A 21,533-nucleotide genomic window follows, 5' to 3' on the forward strand; every position below is an offset into this window, starting at 1 on the left:
TAAGTAAAATAGATTTTAATAGTTCAATGATAGGAATGTACTTTCTCATTTTTCAAAAGTTCTTCCTCTTTCAACTGAAAACCAAACAAACAGAAACTAATCTAACACTAAAAGGAATAGTTCCTAAGGGGGAAAAAATAAGAAAACTTCATATCATAAATTACTTTGGATAGTGAACACTTCTTTTTTTGAAAACAAACAAAAAAAAAGATGGTGATGATAATTTTCCTTTACTATTTGTCATTTTCTATATGTCTCTTGTTACTAGGTAATAGCTAAACTAAACAAATAATTATTTTATTTCCCATTCTCATCTATTAAAGTACACATGGTGGTCATATTTGAGGATTTTTCAGTCCCTAGGAAGCAGAACTTTAATATAACTCTGGAACAGTTTAATGCTTTTGCTGTATTAATACTATTTAGGTACTTTTTTTTTTTTTTTTTTACCTGTAGCTATGACTGTCACATAATGCTTGGTAAATTGATGCAGAAAGTGATGCTGCTAGTGAATGAAGTGTGTGCACCTAAAACCAAAACAGCCACAATTACATTTTGTACTAACATTTCTACACAACAGTAGTATGTTAAAAATCAGAAAATACCCAGGAAACTAGCAATATCGTAAATAAAACTAGGTCCTACATGAGACTACTAACTCTACCTTAAAGCTTCTAAAATAAAACTCATCCAATTCAATATCCATGCTCACAACAAAGCTAACTGGTTCATATGCATCTTTATCAAATATTTATTACCGTGAGCCTGCCACTTAGCAGGCCCTAAGCAAAGTGCCAACGTTCACATTGCTGGGACTGTGTCCTAGTCTGCTAATGAATAGCCTAAGTAGTAATACTCAAAAAAAGCAGAACCAAAATCAGCTTAGAATTTTTAGAGCTTTTATTTAAAGTTGCCTTATGAAAACTTCTCCTTGATGAAACTAAAAACTTGATCTTATCAGTAAGAATGAATTAAATGTTTAGAAAGTATATCAATCACTGTCTGAAATGCTTAATTTTCCAGAAAGCAAGTAACCCACTTAGTACTTAGAAGTAATGCAGTCTTAGAATTTTAAATTTTGAAAGTTTAAAAATGATCAATATAATATAAAAACCACATCCTACAATGCCACACTGAATCAGCATTTTGAGACTCACACAATCTTAAAATTTGAAGGGATCTCAGAAATAGTTTCATACTTTTTGAAAGCTTATCCAAATTTCTAGGAACTAGAAATGTTTACTTAGAGCTTATATGCATTGAATGCATCTTCTGCATTTCCATATTCACCTATCAAATAATTTAAGTAATCTCTGCTAAAATACTGATACAGATTAATTCATGCTATGGATTAGAAGTCTCTAATAGGATGATATGACCAGTAAACCTTGGGTCCTTCAGAAGAATGTACTACCAGAGATTGAATGTGCCTTTCAAACAAAAAAATTAAAAATAAAAATATTGGGGACCTGAAATGACATCAGCCACTGGAATTGGAAAAAGTACAGTACAAATACACTTAGGCTAGCACAGTGGAAGTCTGATCATCTCTCCAGATCCTGCCACACTCCCTACTGTTTCTTAGAATCTATCCATTTTTAAGTTTTCACCATAGGATATAGTTTTAATTTGGGGTAGTAACTCTGCCAAAACTCTAATTGCCCCAAACTATTCCACAGCCTCCAACAAAACACAGTCATCAGGGAGACAGTAATGAGGGTACTTTCTCTGGGACTATTTCTAATCAATCATGGTTCTCTCAAAGATACCCCCCTGCACTTGTATTTTCATAATATCCTGGCATCTAAGCAAACAGTTATAAATATTTCTACTTAATGATTCATTTAAAGGAGATGGAGAATCCAAAGGAATATCTGGCAAGAATACTGTCTAGAAAATGAATTTTATTACCAAAAAAGTATTTGCCTGTCTTAAAGGAAGATAATAACTTTTCCACAAGTAAGAAGAAACTATCATATTAATTTCAGGTATACAGCACAGTGGTTCAATATTTTTATAGATTATCCTCCCCTTTAAAGTTATTACAAAATAATGGCTCTATTTCCCTGAGCTGTACAATATATCCTTGTTGCTTGTCTATTTTATGCTTATAGTAGTTTGTATCGCTTAACTTCCCTACCCATAATGTGCCCCCCCCCCACACACACACACACACACTTTGGTAACCACTGGTTTGTTCTCTCTGTCTGGAAGTCTGTTTCTGTTTTGTTCTATACAGTCATTTGTTTCATTTTTTAGATTCCACATCTAAGTGATAACATATGGTATTTTTCTTTCTGTCCGACTTACTTCACTTAGCTTAAACTCCATCCAAGCTGTGGCAAATGGGAGAATTTCAAGAATGCTTACTTTCAAATTACATTCATTGGACAAATGGTCTTGAACTAGTCCGACTGAGAAGGTAGCAGATAAGAGTACTGTAAAATATTTCTTCTAAGTTCAAATTGGAAGACAAGTATAACACATTTACCTTCTCAGTATGTACAATACCAAATGATCATAAACTCTGCATTACCTTCACATCTTCAATACTGGGATGAGGTGGTGTTTTCATCTGAACAATAGTGTAAAGTATATCATGGATGTGATTATTTAAGTACAATACAGGATTAGCTATGACTGTTTTTGTTGAAGCAATACTTGCTGAAAGCAGAGGTAGGGTGGTAGGCAGTGGTAGTGGAGACTGGAGCTGCTTCACTGTAGTTTCCTGTGAGTGATAGGAGATTATTTTTTCCGTAGTTAAAATGAAGGACAAAAAAAGCAATTAATAGTTATATGATAAAAATACTGGCAGTAAACATCTGAGTAAAAGCAATATGTTAATGTGCTTGCTCACTTATTCTACAAAAACTGATTGCATACCAGGTCCTATGCTTAGATGCAGAAGATGTAAAGATGAGTTTGACAACAGCTGTGCTCTCAAGCTTTTAGCCTACTCCTAATTACCAAAACTTTTGTCTAAAAAGACCCATGCAGAGTGTAAATATGTGCCTCCTATGAATAGAGGAGCTAATCACATTAACATTAACCAGTAAAAAGAGCTTTACAACTATAAATGAAAGTTACTGAAATTATTAAAATAACCAAGATTGAAAACAAAAGTAAAGTCAATACCTGCTGTGATTCTTGTAGCAAAAATTTGAGTTCCATCCTTACTGAGGCCAGACCACCACCTTGGGCCCCATGAAGGCTACAGTAACTAAGAAACACTCTGAGGAGATCTTGGTTCTTCTGCAACCACAACTTCCGTCTTTCCGCATGCTCTCGTTTAGCCTGTAGTCTCCGCCTTTCTATTTGGTGCCACTCATAGGAACCAATACCTGGTTTGTCCACCATTTCTTCCTGATGCAGAATATCACTCTCTACTGTGGAATACATTTTACTGGCATATTCTTTAATAACTGATTCATGATTACATATCTCATGCAAGGCAGCAATTTCCTTTTCAAGCCAGTTATAGAGTTGAAATCTGAGTTTTCCACCGTCTACTTCATAACCTGTAGCCAATGTTCTTAGTTCAGTCATAAGGATCTTTAAACAAGCTCTGAATTTTAGTTGTTCAGCAATCACATCAACTTCAGAATCACCTTCCAGGCAATCCTCTTCCTGAGGAGTCAATAACACATTAGGGTCTGGGGCTTCCCGATCTTCTTGTCTATCTTTTTCCCTGACATCTGTACTTTTCATTACTAAACCGACAGCATCTTCTTCCTCTTCTTCTAAGGCACCATCGTGCTCTTCACCCCAATCAAGAGTAAGAGGTTCCTCTTCAACTTTTACTATTGGCTGACTCCAGTCAATCTGTGATGAAGTTACGTTTGACCAATCAATTCCAGAACTTCTATCACCATCACTCAGAGTTTTTGATTCTGAAGGTACATCGTCCGTCTTTTTAGAAATGAAGTCAGGCTGATCTTTGTCTGAAGGTAAGGCAGACACTTTGGTAACTTTTGGAATTTTGGAGAGTACCTCCAAGGCTAAAACAGGACATCCAACTTTAAAATGAGCATTTGCTGTAGTAAAGAATAATTTTCTTTCTATGAGATTAATTTTATCAACAAAGTTCTTCTCCGTTTTGAGACCTAAGGTTGCCAAAGTTCCTTCAGGGGAGGCAAGGTTTCTTCGAATAAGCAAAGGATGAGTTCGAAGGTAGTTGTAGAAACTAAACACCACTGGGTTACAAGATTTGATAACTACAGAAATCAAACAGATACAATCACAAGGTATTATGTTAACTTGTAATTATATTACAAAAGAAGAAAATATGTCAGCATTTCCTCAAAAAAAAGGACACTTAAATATTAACCTAGGATTAGTTAAACTACGATATACCCACAAAATACAGCTAAAATAAAAAGAATTTCCCTGTTTTGCTATGGAGTGATATCCAGAATATATTAAGTAAAAGATACTAAACTACCTTTTATCTAAGAAAGTAAAGAGGGAACACATACACACACACACACACACACACACACACACACTTGTATTTTTTTAAATGGAAGGAGAACACACAATTTTTTTTTCAATTGGTCCCCTAAAAAAGGGAGGCAAGAACAGGGTAGAGAGACGAGGAAAGAAGCTAGATTTCTCTGAAAATACCTTGATTTTATTGTTTTTATTTAAAAACCACTTCAACATTTTATATAATTCTAAAAGAAAATTAATTTTAAAAAATTCACAATAAAAGCAAAATTAAACAAATTATTCTTTGTATCAAGTTGGTAGCATAACCACAAGAGAGGAACTATAAAGTGACTTAAAAATAAGTAATTTAAAAAAAATAAGTAATTTGACTGAACATCCTTAGTGGGATATACTATCAAAACAAAAAGAACTGCAAAGAGGGAGACCTTCAAGATGGTGGAGGAGTAAGACGTGGAGATCACCTTCTTCCCCACAAATACATCAAAAATACATGTGCATGTGGAACAACTCCTACAGAACACCTACTGAACGCTGGCAGAAGACCTCAGACCTCCCAAAAGGCAAGAAACTCCCCCACGTACCTGGGAAGGGCAAAAGAAAAAACAGAGACAAAAGAATAGGGATGGGACCTGCACCAGTGGGAGGGAGCTGTGAAGGAGGAAAAGTTTCCACACACTAGGAAGCCCCTTCTCGGGCGGAGACTGTGGGTGGCAGAGGGGGGAAGCTTCGGAGCCACGGAGGAGCGCGCAGCAACAGGGCTGCAGAGGGCAAAGCGGACAAATGATCGGTGCCGACCAGCACTCACCAGCCCGAGAGGCTCCTTTGCTCACCCGCCGGGGCGGGCGGGGGCTGGGACCTGAGGCTCGGGCTTCGGAGGTCAGATCCCAGGGAGAGGACTGCGGTTGGCTGCACGAACACAGCCTGAAAGGGGCTAGTGCGCCACAGCTAGCCGGGATGGAGTCCGGGGAAAAGTCTGGAACTGCCTAAGAGTCAAGAGACCACTGTTTCGGGGTGTGCGAGGAGAGGGGATTCAGAGCACTGCCTGAACGAGCTCCAGAGATGGGCACGAGCCGCAGCTATCAGCGCGGACTCCAGAGACGGGCATGAGACGCTAATGCTACTTCTGCCGCCACCAAGAAGCCTGTGTGCGAGCACAGGTCACTCTCCACACCTACCCTTCCGGGAGCCTGTGCAGCCCGCCACCGCCAGGGTCCCGTGACCCAGGGACAACTTCCCTGGGAGAACACATGGGGAGCCTCTCAGGCCGGTGCAATGTCACGCTGGCCTCTGCCGCCACAGGCTCGCCCCACATCCGTACCCCTCCCTCACCCCGGCCTGAGTGAGCCAGTACCCCCTAATCAGCTGCTACTTTAACCCCGTCCTGTCTGAGGAAAGAACAGACACCCTCAGGAGACCTCCACGCAGAGGCGGGGCCAAACCCAGAGCTGAACCCCAGGAGCTGTGCAAACAAACGAGATAAGGGAAATCTCTCCCAGCAGCCTCAGGAACAGCAGATTGTATCTCCACAGTCAACTCGATGTACCCTGCATCTGTGGAATACCTGAACAGCCAACAAATCATCCCAAAATTGAGGTGGTGGATGCTGGGAGCAACTGTAGATTTGGGGTTTGCTTTCTGCATCTAATTTGTTCCTGGCTTTATGTTTATCTTAGTTTAGTATTTAGAGTTGATTATCATTGGTAGCTTTGTTTATTGATTTGGTTGCTCTCATCCTCCTTTTTTTTCTTTTATATATATAGATTTTTTTTTTCCTTTTTCTCTTTTTGTGAGTGTGTATGTGTATGCTTCTTCGTATGATTTTGTCTGTATAGCTTTGCTTTTACCATTTGTCCTAGGGTTCTGTCTATCCATTTTTTGTTTGGGGAGTTTTTTTAGTATAGTTTTTAGCACTTGCTATCACTGGTGGATTTGTTTTTTTGGTTTGCTTGCTCTATTCTTTCTTTCATTATTACTTTTTTATTTTTTAATAATTATTTTTTATTTTAATAACTTTATATTATTTTATTTTTCTTTCTCTGTTTCATTTTTTCTCCCTTTTCTTCTGAGCTGTGTGGGTGACAGGGTATTCGTGCTCCGGCCAGGTGTCACGCCTATGCCTCTGAGGTGGGAGACCTGAGTTCAGGACACTGGTCCACCATAGACCTCCTGGCTCCACGTAATATCAAATGCAAAAGCTCTTCCAGAGATCTCCATCTCAATGCTAAGACCCAGCTCCACTCAATGACCAGCAAGTTACAGTGCTTGACATCCTATGCCAAACAGCTAGCAAGACAGTAACACAAACCCAGCCATTAGCAGAGAGGCTGCCTAAAATCATAGTAAGGTCACAGACACACCAAAATACACCCAACGGACGCAGTCCTGCACACCAGAAAGACAAGATCCAGCCTCAGCCACCAAAACACAGGCACAAGTCCCCTCCACCAAGAAGCCTACACAACCCACTGAACCAACCCTAGCCACTGGGGGCAGACATCAAAAACAACGGGAACCACGAACTTGCAGCCTGTGAAAATGAGACCTCAAACACAGTAAGTTAAGCAAAATGAGAAGACAGAAACACACAGCAGATGAAGGAACAAGGTAATAAACCCACTAGACCAAACAAATGAAGAAGAAACAGGCAGTCTACCTGGAAAAGAATTCAGAATAATGAGAGTAAAGATGATCCAAAATCTTGGAAATAGAATGGAGAAAATACAAGGAATGTTTAACAAGGACCTAGAAGAACTAAAGAGCAAACAAACAGTGATGAACAACACAATAAGTGAAATTAAAAACTCTCAAGAAGGGATCAATAGCAGAATAACTGAGGCACAAGAACGGATATGTGACCTGGAAGATAAAATAGTGGAAATAACTACTGCAGAGCAGAATAAAGAAAAACAAATGAAAAGAATTGAGGACAGTCTCAGAGACCTCTGGGACAACATTAAATGCACCAACATTCGAATTACAGGGGTCCCAGAAGAAGAGAAAAAGTAAAGGACTGAGAAAACATTTGAAGAGATTATAGTTGAAAACTTCCCTAATACGGGAAAGGAAATAGTCAATCAAGTCCAGGAAGCACAGAGAGTCCCATACAGGATAAATCCAAGGAGAAACATGCCAAGACACATATTAATCAAACTATCAAAAATGAAGTACAAAGAAAAAATATTAAAAGCAACGAGGGAAAAACGACATATAACATACAAGAGAATCCCCATAAGGTTAACAGCTGATCTTTCAGCAGAAACTCTGCAAGCCAGAAAGGAGTGGCAGGACATATTTACAGTGATGAAACGGAAAAACCTACAAGCAAGATTACCCTACCTACCAAGGATCTCATTCAGATTCAATGGAGAAATTAAAAACCTTACAGACAAGCAAAACCTAAGAGCATTCAGCACCACCAAACCAGCTTTACAACAAATGCTAAAGGAACTTTTCTAAGCAGGAAACACAAAAGAAGGAAAAGACCTACAATAACAAACCCAAAACAATTAAGAAAATGGTAATAGAAACACACATATTGATAATTACCTCAAATGTAAATGGATTAAATGCTCCCACCAAAAGACAAAGACTGGCTGAATGGATACAAAAACAGGACCCATATACATGCTGTCAAAGAAAGACCAACTTCAGACCTAGGGACACATACAGACTGAAAGTGAGGGGACAGAAAAGAGATAGTCCATGCAAATGGAAATCAAAAGAAAGCTGGAGTAGCAATTCTCATATCAGACAAAATAGACTTTAAACCAAAGACTATTACAAAAGACAAAGAAGGACACTACATATGATCAAGGGGTCAACCCAAGAAGAAGATATAACAATTGTAAACATTTATGCACCCAACATAGGAGCACCTCAATACATAAGGCAAATACTAACAGCCATAAAAGGGGAAATCAACAGTAACACAATCATAGTAGGGGACTTTAACACCCCACTTTCACCAATGGACAGATCATCCAAAATGAAAATAAACAAGGAAACACAAGCTTTAAACAATACATTAAACAAGATGGACTTAATTGATATTTATAGGACATTCCATCCAAAAATAACAGAATACACATTCTTCCAAAGTGCTCATGGAACATTCTCCAGGATAGATAATATCCTGGGTCACAAATCGAGCCTTGGTAAATATAAGGAAACTGAAATCATATCAACTATCTTTTCCAACCACAATGTTATGAGACTAGATATCAATTACAGGAAAAAAATCTGTAAAAAATAAAAACACATGGAAGCTAAACAATACACTACTTAATAACCAAGAGATCACTAAGGAAATCAAAAAATTCTTAGAAACAAATGACAATGAAAACTCAAAGACCTAAAACCTATGGGATGCAGCAAAAGCATTTCTAATAGGGAAGTTTATAGTAATACAATCCTACCTTAAGAAACAGAAACATCTAATATAAACAACCTAACCTACACCTAAAGAAATTAGAGAAAGAAGAAAAAAAAAACCCCAAAGTTAGCAGAAGGAAAGAAATCATAAAGATCAGATCAGAAATAAATGAAAAAAAAATGAAGGAAATGACAGCCAAGATCAATAAAACTAAAAGCTGGTTCTTTGAGAAGACAAAAAAAATTGATAAACCATTAGCCAGATTCATCAAGAAAAAAAGGAAGACTCAAATCAATAGAATTAGAAATGAAAAAGGAGAAGTAACAAGTGACACTGCAGAAATACAAAGGATCATGAGAGATTACTACAAGCAACTGTATGCCAATAAATGGACAACCTGGAAGAAATGAACAAATTCTTAGAAATGCACAACCTTCTGTGACTGAACCAGGAAGAAATAGGAAATATGAACAGACCAATCACAAGCACTGAAATTGAAACTGTGATTAAAAATCTTCCAACAAACAAAAGCCCAGGACCAGATGGCTTCACAGGCGAATTCTATCAAACATTTAGAGAAGAGCTAACACCTATCCTTCTCAAACTCTTCCAGATCATAGCAGAGGGAGGAACACTCCCAAACTCACTCTACAAGGCCACCATCACCCTGATTGCAAAAGCAGACAACGATGTCACAAAGAAATAAAACTACAGACCAATATTACTGATGAACACAGATGCAAAAATCCTCAACAAAATACTAGGAAATAGAATCCAGTAGCACATTAAAAGGATCATACACCATGAACAAGTGGGGTTTATCCCAGGATTGCAAGGATTCTTCAATATACGCAAATCAATCAACGTGATACACCATATTAACAAATTGAAGGAGAAAAACCATATCATCATCTCAATAGATGCAAAGAAAACTTTCGACAAAATTCAACACCTATTTATGATAAAAACCCTGCAGAAAGTAGGCATAGAGGGAACTTTCCTCAACATAATAAAGGCCATATATGACAAACCCACAGCCAACCTCGTGCTCAATGGTGAAAAACTGAAACCATTTCCACTAAGATCAGGAACAAGACAAGGTTGCCCACTCTCACCACTCTTATTCAACATAGTTTTGGAAGTTTTAGCCACAGCAATCACAGAAGAAAAAGAAATAAAAGGAATCCAAATCGGAAAAGAAGAAGTAAAGCTGTCACTGTTTGCAGTTGACATGATACTATACATAGAGAATCCTAAAGATGCTACCAGAAAACTACTAGAGCTAATCAATGAATTTGGTAAAGTAGCAGGATACAAAATTAATGCACAGAAATCTCTGGCATTCCTATACACTAATGATGAAAAATCTGAAAGTGAAATTAAGAAAACACTCCCATTTACCATTGCAACAAACAGAATAAAATATCTAGGAATAAACCTACCTAAGGAGACAAAAGACCTATATGCAGAAAATTATAAGACACTGATGAAAGAAATTAAAGATGATACAAATAGATGGAGAGATATACCATGTTCTTGGATTGGAAGAATCAACACTGTGAAAATGACTCTACTACCCAAAGCCATCTACAGATTCAATGCAATCCCTATCAAAGTACCACTGGCATTTTTCACAGACCTACAACAAAAAATTTCACAATTTGTATGGAAACACAAAAGACCCCGAATAGCCAAAGCAATCTTGAGAACGAAAAACGGAGCTGGAGGAATCAGGCTCCCTGACTTCAGACTATACTACAAAGCTACAGTAATCAAGACAGTATGGTACTGGCACAAAAACAGAAAGATAGATCAATGGAACAGGATACAAAGCCCAGAGATAAACCCATGCACATATGGTCACCTTATCTTTGATAAAAGAGGCAGGAATGTACAGTGGAGAAAGGACAGCCTCTTCAATAAGTGGTGCTGGGAAAATAGGACAGGTACATGTAAAAGTATGAGATTAGAACACTCCCTAACGTCATATACAAAAATAAGCTCAAAATGGATTAAAGACGTAAATGTAAGGCCAGACACCATCAATCTCTTAGAGGAAAACATAGGCAGAACACTCTATGACATAAATCACAGCAAGATCCTTTTTGACCCACCTCCTAGAGAAATGGAAATAAAAACAAAAATAAACAAATGGGATCGAATGAAACTTAAAAGCTTTTGCACAGGGCTTCCCTGGTGGCACAGTGGTTAAGGGCCCACCTGCTGATGCAGGGGACGCGGGTTCATGCCCCGGTCTGGGAGGATCCCAAATGCTGTGGATGGGCTGGGCCCGTGAGCCATGGCTGCTGAGCCTGTGCGTCCAGAGCCTGTGCTCCGCAACGGGAGAGGCCACAGCAGTGAGAGGCCCGCGTACCACAAAAAAAAAAAAAAAAAAGCTTTTGCACAGTAAAGGAAACCATAAACAAGACCAAAAGAAAACCCTCAGAATGGGAGAAAATATTTGCAAATGAAGCAACTGACAAAGGATTAATCTCCAAAATTTACAAGCAGCTCAAACAGCTCAATAACAAAAAAATAAACAATCCAATCCAAAAATGGGCAGAAGACCTAAATAGACATTTCTCCAAAGAAGATATACAGATTGCCAACAAACACATGAAAGAATGCTCAACATCATTAATCATTAGAGAAATGTAAATCAAAACTACAATGAGATATCATCTCAAACCGGTCAGAATGGCCATCATCAAAAAATCTAGACACGATAAATGCTGGAGAAGTTGTGGAGAAAAGGGAACCCTCTTGCACTGTTGGTGGGAATGTGAATTGGTATAGCCACTATGGAGAACAGTATGGAGGTTCCTTAAAAAACTACAAATAGAACTACCATACAACCCAGCAATCCCACTTCTGGGCATATACCCTGAGAAAACCATAATTCAATAAGAGTCATGTACCAAAATGTTCATTGCAGCTCTATTTACAATAGCCAGGAGATGGAAGCAACCTAAGTGTCCATCATCGGATGAATGTATAAAGAAGATGTGGCACATATATACAATGGAATATTACTCAGCCATAAAAAGAAACGAAATTGAGTTATTTGTAGTGAGGTGGATAGACCTAGAGTCTGTCATACAGAGTGAAGTAAGTCAGAAAGAGAGAGACAAATACCATATGCTAACACATATATATGGAACCTAAGAAAAAAAAATGTCATGAAGAACCTAGGGGTAAGACGGGAATAAAGACACAGACCTACTAGAGAATGGACTTGAGGATATGGGGAGGGGAATGGTAAGCTGTGACAAAGTGAGAGAGTGGCATGGACATATATACTCTACCAAACGTAAAATAGATAGCTAGTGGGAAGCAGCCGCATAGCACAGGGAAATCAGTTCGGTGCTTGTGACCACCTAGAGGGGTGGGATGGGGGGGTTGGAGGGAGGGAGACGTAAGAGGGAAGAGATATGGGAACATATGTATATGTATAACTGATTCACTTTGTTATAAAGCAGAAACTAACACAACACTGTAAAGCAATTATATTCCAATAAAGATGTTAAAAGAAAAGAAGAAACTACAGGACAAACAATCCGACTTCTTTAACAAATAAACTGGGGGAGGGGGAGAGGGGTAACTAAATATGGATCAAAACAGACATAAGAGTCACCTCAGCCAATCACAATATATAGGCGTCATATGGATCTTGTTTCAAATTAATCAACTGTATAAGATTTTGAGAGAACCAGGGAAATTTGAAGACTGAGTATTTAATTACTAATAAAATTGTTATGTGTTATAACAATGACATGTGTTATTGTTTTTTAAAGAGTCCTTAGTTTTTAGAGATGCATGTTGCAATATTCACAGATGAAATGATCTGTTGTGTTTGCTTCAAAATGAATCTATACAGTATTGAGAATGGGAAGGTGTGGAAAGGATGGGAATATATATATGGCTCGAGGTTGGTTATGAGTTGATAACTACTGAAACTGGATGATAGAGTCAGAGACTTTCATTATATCATTCACTCTTTTATGTATACATAAAATTTTCCCCAATAACACACAACCTTTTAAAAGTTAACCTGGAAAAGATTAAGAAATAAACAGAATCTTCCTTCTGTAAAAATGTGTACATTTTATTAAAATTACCTGGGTAGGTCAGATATTTTTCTTCTAAAGGTTTTATTTCCTTTCCTTTAAATAAATTTAAAAATATTTACAGTAGTCCCTCCTTTTCTGCAGTTTTGCTTTCCATGGATTCAGTTACCTGAGGTCAACTGAGGTCCAAAAATATTAAATGGAAAATTTCAGAAATAAACAATTTATAAGTTTTAAATTGCGAGTGGTTCTGAGTAGCACGACAAAAATCTCGCTCCATCCTGTCCAGAGTATTCCACCCATTAGTCATTTAGTAGCCACCTGGATTATCAGATCCACTGTCACGGCACCACAGTGCTTGTGTTCAAGTCACCCTCATTTTATAATACTTAATAACGGCCCCACGTGCAAAAGTAGTGATGCTGGCAGTTCATCTATGCCAAAGAGAAGCGTAAGTGCTTCCTTTAAGTGAAAATTTGAAAGTTCTCTATTTAATAAGGAAAGTAAAAAAATTTGTAAGCTGAGGGTACTAAGATCTAAGGTCAGAATGAATCTTCTGTCCGTGAAATTGTGAAGCAGGAAAAAGAAATTCATGCTAGTTTTTCTGTCACACCTCAAACTTCAAAAGTTATGGGCACAGTGCATGGTAAGTGCTTAGTTAAGATGGAAAAGGTAATAAATTTGTATGATAAGATTCTGAGTGAGAGAAACAACATCTTTCATTACAGCATATTGTTATAATTGTTCTATTTTATTTTACTATTAGTCACCGTTGTTAATCCCTTACTGTGCCTAATTTATAAATTAAACTTTATCATATATATATATATTAAAAAAACATAGTTTATATAGGATTTGGTACTACCCACAATTTCAGTCATCCACTGGGAGTCTTGGAACATAATCCCTGTGGATAAGGGGGTACTGTGTATTAAAATATTATATTTCTTTTTTGTAAAGAAGAAGTAAAAATTGAGCCTGAATCTCTTTATTCATGTAAGCTCTTTTAATGTTTAAAAATAATATGTAATAAAAATAAAAGGCTAGAAAATTATAACTATGGAAAGTACAAAATGAAAAGTAAAAGCTTGTATCTCCCCACTCCTATTCCCAAAAGATAACCAGTGCCGGTAGTTTCTTGTGATTTGTTCCAAAACACAAAAAATGGAGAGGGAGTGGGAACCAGACACAGTACGTGTGTGCACACACGTGTGTATATGTACGACATATATACATAAAGTGCAACAAGAACCATATTGTTCTATATCTTAGTTTTTCACTTAATAATACAGCACATATTAACACATCACTCTACCCCATTTTTAATAGCACACTGTTTCTATAGTACGGATATATTATAATTTATATAACTATTGTATTGATGAATATTTAAAATGTTCCATTTTCTAAATTATTGCAAACAATGCTGCTAGATACCTTCCAAATGCTTTTAAAAATCTAAATTATTTGGTATAACTAAGAGTAAAGAAAGTTCGCCACACAAGAATAAAGTTTTTGTAGGCCCATACACTAAACCAACATGTGTAACAGCCAAAATTTACACTTTTTTAGGAAACCGGCTATTATGATACATAGAAAGAGCTGTGTGATGTGGAAACATTCTGTATGCTTCAGTCTAATATATATGAAATTAGAATAGTATGGTAATCTTATATGCCTTGATATATAGCTATGAGAGTAAAAATGTGTGTGAAGTCTTCTTTTACTACTCAAATTATGATAACAAAATGCTAGATTCAATTATAGATAGTAAGTGACTAAACCTTTAGCCGCACAAGAAATTTTGATACTAATTTCTCAAAGTTGAAAAGTAAATCTGGTAATGATCGGTTGTGTGTGTGGGGGGTGTGTGTGTGTGTATTATCTAAGTGAACATCAGTTCAGAAACTGTCTTCTTTTAAAAAAGAAAAAGAGAAATCCACAAAATGTTCTACCTTGACGTTCATCATCCTCCTTTGGTGTTTGTTCCAATAACGTGTCCAAGGCTCGGGCATAATCTTTCATTACCCAGTATGCAAGACTACGTAAGAAAGGATCAGGATGTAATCTTTTGCAATCGAATCCTGAGGCATCCTTTTGGCAACCCAAAATCTTCTGATTTAGGATGGATATATAAGTGGATGAAGTCTCAAAATCAGATTCATATAAACGGGCAATTACCATGGCTAGCTGGATATCTTCCATTTTTTCAAGACATACCTATAAATTTAAATATTAAGAAATACTTATTTAATGATAATTATTTAGAGATACGAAATATCCAACTGATATCCTGAAATTATCCACTATTTATATTCTCACAGTGGAGGGAAGAGGTCCAGAGGTTGAGACAGTGAAGGGTAGTTATATGCTTGCTTGAAAGGAGATTAAGGAATAGCAGGAAGATTAAGAAACTAGAACTTAGTAGCTTCCAGCCTAGAAAGATCATTTATAAAAAATGCATAAAATGAAGTATATCAACACCATCTCAGACTTAGATCAATTCAAATAACATTCATCTTTAAATTAAATACCACTTATGACATCTAAATTTATGTACATCAGTTCCTGTTAATTTCCAAATATATTTCCATATAAACATAATTATTACTATTTTAAAAGAATCTTCTACTTACATAGCAAATAACTTAAGAAATAAAGCCACATACTCTATTCTTACTCTGAGTTTATATTCTAAAGTAGCTACTCCTCTGAGAGTCTGAGGTCATGCAGGCAATATGAGCATCTCTCACTCAATCAACATTTCTCTTCTTTGCCTGAGTATCTTCTAGGATAAGCTTCCCATTTCAAAATTATAAATATTTGTTACTTTAAAAACTCATACATCTGAGATAATTCTGAAAATATGACTAATTCTAAACATAAAGTACTTTCACTTTGTTGGATATTTCCTATTTTTTCTATGATATATCATTTCCAATTATGTTTTTCCTTCACCTGTTTGGATTATTCACTATAATAATAGGTATCCTAAAAGGAATATCTCATAAACAACAGAAATATTTGTAATTATTCTCTTAACCAGCTACCAAGATTGTGTATCAAAAAATGTGAACTTTTATCTCTTCCCATTCACCTTCCAATATCTAAGACTATATTTCAAAACAGTATAAACTGCAATCTCAGTTCCTTATCTATGAATTTCATTTAGACGAAAAAGAACTTAAAGTATCTGCCTGTCTACACAAAGTAAGGAGATTGTGACCTATACATACTTAAATAGTTCCGAATCACAAGATGGTCAGGAAAAAGATATTCATAAACCATTTTTCCATACACTTATACTTGAAATACTTATCTTGAAATGCAATATTCTCTATATAAAATTTTTCATTTATGTTTCTACATGTATTTATTTATAATTCCATTATCATTGTGCTACTATTTAAGTTAGTAATCTCTGTAGTTATTCTCTACCCTCTATCCTTACAAACGTATGACCAAACATTACAGTCTCCTCCATGATCTTCCCAGGTTTTCAAGCTCTTACAGGTATTTCATAGCATGTTTTCTTAGTTATACCTCAATGGCATCTTTCAATGAACCAGCTAACAAGAAAAAAGCAGCAGATTGTTCAAAGCGTTGTTTTCCAAGTAAAGAGAAAGCGTTTTTCAAAGCGGCTTTACGCCATCTATCTTCATTAAAATTGTGGCTGAAAAATGTTGTCATTTTTTCATCATGCTGTGACCTGGGAACCAGAGCACAAACATCAGTGGTTAAACCAAATTTAAAATAGTTTTAATCCTTTACAGAATATATGAAAATAGAAAATGAAAACCTCAAACATCCATCTAAAAGAAGAACAATAACAACTTTAGTGGTAGGTATTTGTTATTAAGCTTCTCTTTGTTTCTTCTAATAAGGAGAAAACTCAAAATACCTTAAGTATACATGAATAGGAAGCAAGTGCACTCTTTACTTTCCAAAGTGCTTTTATCAACTTATTTTTAACAATATCCCACTCTTTAGGTTAAGTTCAAATGATATTCTATTTGTTTTGCAGATAAAGGAATCAAGGCACAAAAAAGGAAACTGATTTATCTAAGTACTTTCAAAAGCATTATGTTTCTGAGTCACAGCACAATCTTCATTCCATTAAACCATATTAAGTGTTGAGGAAATTTACCTAAACAGACCCCACACTATTGCTTTCTTCTTCATTGAAAGGTAGAATAATGCAGCATCCAAGGCGTCATTGTTCCTTTGAAAAGAAGCTTTGGCAACCTAAACAGTCAATAAAAAGTTATACTGAATTAACTAGTTGATAAACAAATTACAACAATTAATGCTTCCCTACTACTTCCATGGATGACACAAACTATGCAGATGGGAAAAGCTGACTCTATTCCACAATCGCCAGTAGCTTATAATACATGCTCCTAGAAACAACCCTTTGTATACCAGTAATTACAATAAAAATAATAACAGCAACTAGTATTTACTGACTACTTACCATGTACTAGACACCTTTCACTTATCTTACTGAATCACCACGATCCAAGAGGTACTATTATTATCCCCATTTTACACATGAGGCGACTGAGACACAAAGAGGTTAACTGAATTGCCTAAGGTCACACAGTAAGTAAGGGGTGTAAAAGGGATTAGAACCCAGGTAGTAATAAAACTGTCTAAGATAGGAAACAATAAAGAATGCAGAATATTTGATAGGTAAGACCTTTTCTTTTCTTTTCTTTTTTTCTGGCTGTGCTGCACAGCTTGCAGGAAGTTAGTTCCCCAACCAGGGATCGAACCCGGGCCCCCAGCAGTGGAAGCACAGAGTCCTAACCATGGACCGCCAGGGAATTCCCAGTGAGACCTTTTCTTGAAAATTAGACATATTAAATTTCTTAATGTTTTGTAAAAGTTAAAATGCTGACTTCTATGGTATGTATATGTGATTTCACATTTTAAAGCTCTCTCAACTAATACTGATACAGACAACTGTAAATAAATATCAGTTATACTCACGCACATGCATACACACACATTTTGAAAAATACAAAAATTAATGTTTTAGTTTTTTTCTTTAAACATAATTTTCCAGTATTTTTTAAAATTAATTAATTTATTTATTTTTGGCTGTGTTGGGTCTTTGTTTCTGTGCGAGGGCTTTCTCTATTTGTGGCAAGCGGGGGCCGCTCTTCATCATGGTGCGCGGGCCTTTCAATGTCACGGCCTCTCTTATTGCGGGGCACAGGCTCCAGACGCGCAGGCTCAGTAGTTGCGGCTCATGGGCCTAGTTGCTCCACGGCATGTGGGATCTTCCCAGACCAGGGCTCGAACCCATGTCCCCTGCATTGGCAGGCAGATTCTTAACCACTGCGCCACCAGGGAAGCCCTCCAGTATTTTTCAATCAAATTCTGACAGTTCTGAAGGACTGACACATTCTTTCTGGCATGTAATTAAAATACAGGTGGTTGAAGCTCCATTATTTTGAAGGGCTTTCAAATTTTAGTTCTTAGAAATTCCATGAGAAAAAGCCTTAATGAATATATAATTCCCCTTTGTACCATAACTGATAACCTCCTTTGAGCCATATGACCAAAGTTGCTGAATTTATAAAGAACCAATCAACTCAATGTAAGTTTAAAAATTATTAAGCCAGTAACACTGTTGTACATAATCATACGGTTTTGAATACAGTACCATACAGACCACATATTTCTCAAAGATACTGATATAACCTCTGCAAATAACTAAGTTGAGAGGTATAACGATTAAAAACAATGGATGTTTTATTAATGAACACTGATGGTAGAGCAGGAAGCCACCAAGGCATGGTGAAGAGGGGTAAAGACACCTAAAATCACATCACAAAAATGCTTTTATTCCTCTTCCCCTTTTTAAGTATTTTCTCTGCCTTCAATCATTTAACTTAGTACTTCAATGTTTAATAATTCTTATAAGAATTTTTATTCATCTTCAGCTAATGAGTTTTTGGGCTGGCCAAAAAGTTCCTTTGGTTTTTAAGTAAAAATAAAATACACATTTTTCATTTTCACCAAGAATTTTATTGAACAACGTATTCACTGTTTTGTTCTACTACCTTCTGCCAGTTTTCAAGCAACTTCATAATTCCATCTTCCCAAAACTTTTTATCTTTTTGAGCAAAGAACTGTTCCAGGTGCCTTTTACAGTCTTCCAGGGAATGGAAATATTTTCCATTAAGAGAACTTTGTAAAGACCAAAATACATGGAAATCCGAAGGTGCAATGTCTGATGAATACAGCAGATGAATCAGAATTTCCCAGCCAAGCTCTAACAGTTTTTGCCTGGTCATCAAAGAAACATGTGGTCTTACATTATCCTGATGGAAGATTATGTGCTTTCTGTTGACTAATTCCAGATGCTTTTTGTCTGTTGACTAATTCCAGTGCTTTTCCACTTGACAAAAAGCACTGGTGGTCCAGTGGCTTTCAGTTGGTCTAACTGGGAGCAGTACTTGTTGGGATTAATCGTTTGGTTTTCCAGAAGGAGCTCATCATAGAGGACTCCCTTCCAATCCCGCCATATAAATAACATCACCTTTCTTGGATGAAGACCGGCCTTTGGTGTGGTTGGCGGTGGTTCATTTCGCTTGCCCCATGATCTCTTCCATTCCACATTATTGTACAGTATCCACTTTTCATTACCCATCACAATTCGTTTTAGAAACGGAACGTTTTTGGTACCTTTCAGTAGAGAATCCCATGAGGAAATACGGTCAGGAAGGTTTTTTTCGCTTAACTTACGTGGAACCCAAACATCAAAGCGATTAACATAACCAAGCTGGTGCAAATGATTTTCAATGCTTGATTTGGACATTTTGAGTATGCCGGCTATCTCCCGCGTGGTATAACGTTGACTGTTCTCAGTTAATGTCTTGAGTTGATCCCTATCAACTTCAACTGGTCTACCCGACCGTGGAGCATCATCCAGCTTCTCGAGAAATCTCCAGCACAAAACTTCGCAAACCACTTTTGACATGTTTGATTAGTCACAGCGCCTTCTCCATACACTGCACAAATCTTCTTTTGCGTTTCAGTTGTGTTTTTACGTTTCTTGAAATAATAAAGCATAATATGCCGAAAGTGTTGCTTTTTTCCTTCTATCTTCAATATTAAAATGGCTACACAAAAATTCACCAATTCTGATAAGCGTTTTTTAAATCCGTGCTGATAATGACAGCTGTCACAATACAATCTAAAAATTTGTTTCGAATGAAGTTGAAGACAACTAAGTGCTACTAGAGCCATCCTACAGAAAAAAACGAATGAACCTTTTGGCCAACCCAATATAACATATATTTCAAGGGAAAAAATTTTACATTTCCTTTTGATTTAATTTTAAGAGATAAATTACTTGTGGAAATAAATCATACGCATATATGAGAAATACTCAATTATAATGACACAACACACTGATGACAAGAAACTGAAGAGACTTTGTAGAACATTTCAGATAAAATATGTCCTCCTCTTTTTCCATTGCTTTGGGATATGAAAAAAATTTAATGGGGACTTCCTGGTGGTCCAGTGGTTAGGACTCGAGTGGTGCTTTCACTGCCGAGGGCAAAGGTTCAATCCCCGGTCTGGGAACTATCTTAAGATCCCACAAGCCATGTGGCGTGGCCAAAAAAAAAAAAAAGTTAACGTAGATATTGTGTAATTTATATGCTATAACAATTAATTTCCCTGTACATCAGAAACTACATCTCTTGGTTGGTATGAGAACAAATTCCTTCTTACATCTGCCTATTTTGAGAAGAGAAATACTTACATATTATTGGCAGCCTTACATGTAGCAGGAAAATGACACTTTTACACTTACATTTCAAACTGTGATGTGAGGACCATGAACACCAGAATCACAGGATGCTAATTCAGATGAAGATGCCACAGCCCTACCACCTCCAACCCACTAAATGAAAACTTTTGAGAGTGGAAGTGAGGGATGTATGTTTCAAACAAGTTTGCCAGGTGATTCTTCAAACACTAAAATTTAGAAACTACTACTGTAGAGGAATAAATTCCTCTTGGGGGAAATGAACTCATAGTCCACAAATGTAGTATCATTAATCGTACTTCCGAGAATTTCAATGGACTCCTAAAAGTAAACAAAACAATGACAATCCCACTCTCCTAATCACGACAGAGTAGAAAGGGCACAGACTAAATCTAACACTTTTAAATGATGGGAGTTTGGGCTGGTTACCCAACCTCTCTGAGTCGTAGTTCTACCAGGTGGAAAATCGAGATGGTAACATACAGCTGACGAGAAGATTATATGAAATAATTTATGAAAAGCAACTAGAACCAAACCTGGTACACAAAAGGTGCTCAATAATGGTTAGTTTCTGCAACACTGAAAGAATTTTCAGCTTCTACTAAAAATTTTTTAACAATTTTATTTTCTACTAGAAAACTGATTCCAAAAACCCATTTTAAAATTTATAGCATGAGGGGACTTCCCTGTTGGCGCAGTGGTTAAGAATTCGCCTGCCAATGCAGGGGACACAGGTTCAATCCCTTGTCCAGGAAAATCCCACATGCCGCAGAGCAACTAAGCCCATGCGCCACAACTACTGAGCCCACGTGCCACAACTACTGAAGCCCTAGCGCCTAGAGCCCGTGCTCTGCAA

At 36.9% G+C, this 21,533-nt stretch overlaps 1 protein-coding gene across 8 annotated transcripts in view; it reads right to left on the reverse strand.

Annotated features, from left to right (window-relative positions):
* DMXL2 (Dmx like 2) overlaps positions 1–21,533 on the reverse strand; it is a gene marked incomplete at both ends in the record, with an annotated part of 159,764 nt that overhangs the window by 24,784 nt on the left and 113,447 nt on the right. For all 8 annotated transcript variants that reach the window (XM_082647540.1, XM_082647539.1, XM_082647536.1 and 5 more), the window contains 6 exons: positions 451–527; positions 2,537–2,728; positions 3,136–4,214; positions 14,844–15,108; positions 16,432–16,597; positions 17,036–17,133. In XM_082647540.1, the coding sequence (XP_082503666.1) occupies positions 451–527; positions 2,537–2,728; positions 3,136–4,214; positions 14,844–15,108; positions 16,432–16,597; positions 17,036–17,133 (1,877 nt within the window). The remainder of the gene's footprint in view (positions 1–450; positions 528–2,536; positions 2,729–3,135; positions 4,215–14,843; positions 15,109–16,431; positions 16,598–17,035; positions 17,134–21,533) is intronic.

The sequence above is a fragment of the Grampus griseus genome (genome assembly GCF_964374135.1).
Source record: "Grampus griseus genome assembly, chromosome: 2".
NCBI classification, from domain to species: Eukaryota; Metazoa; Chordata; class Mammalia; order Artiodactyla; family Delphinidae; genus Grampus; species Grampus griseus.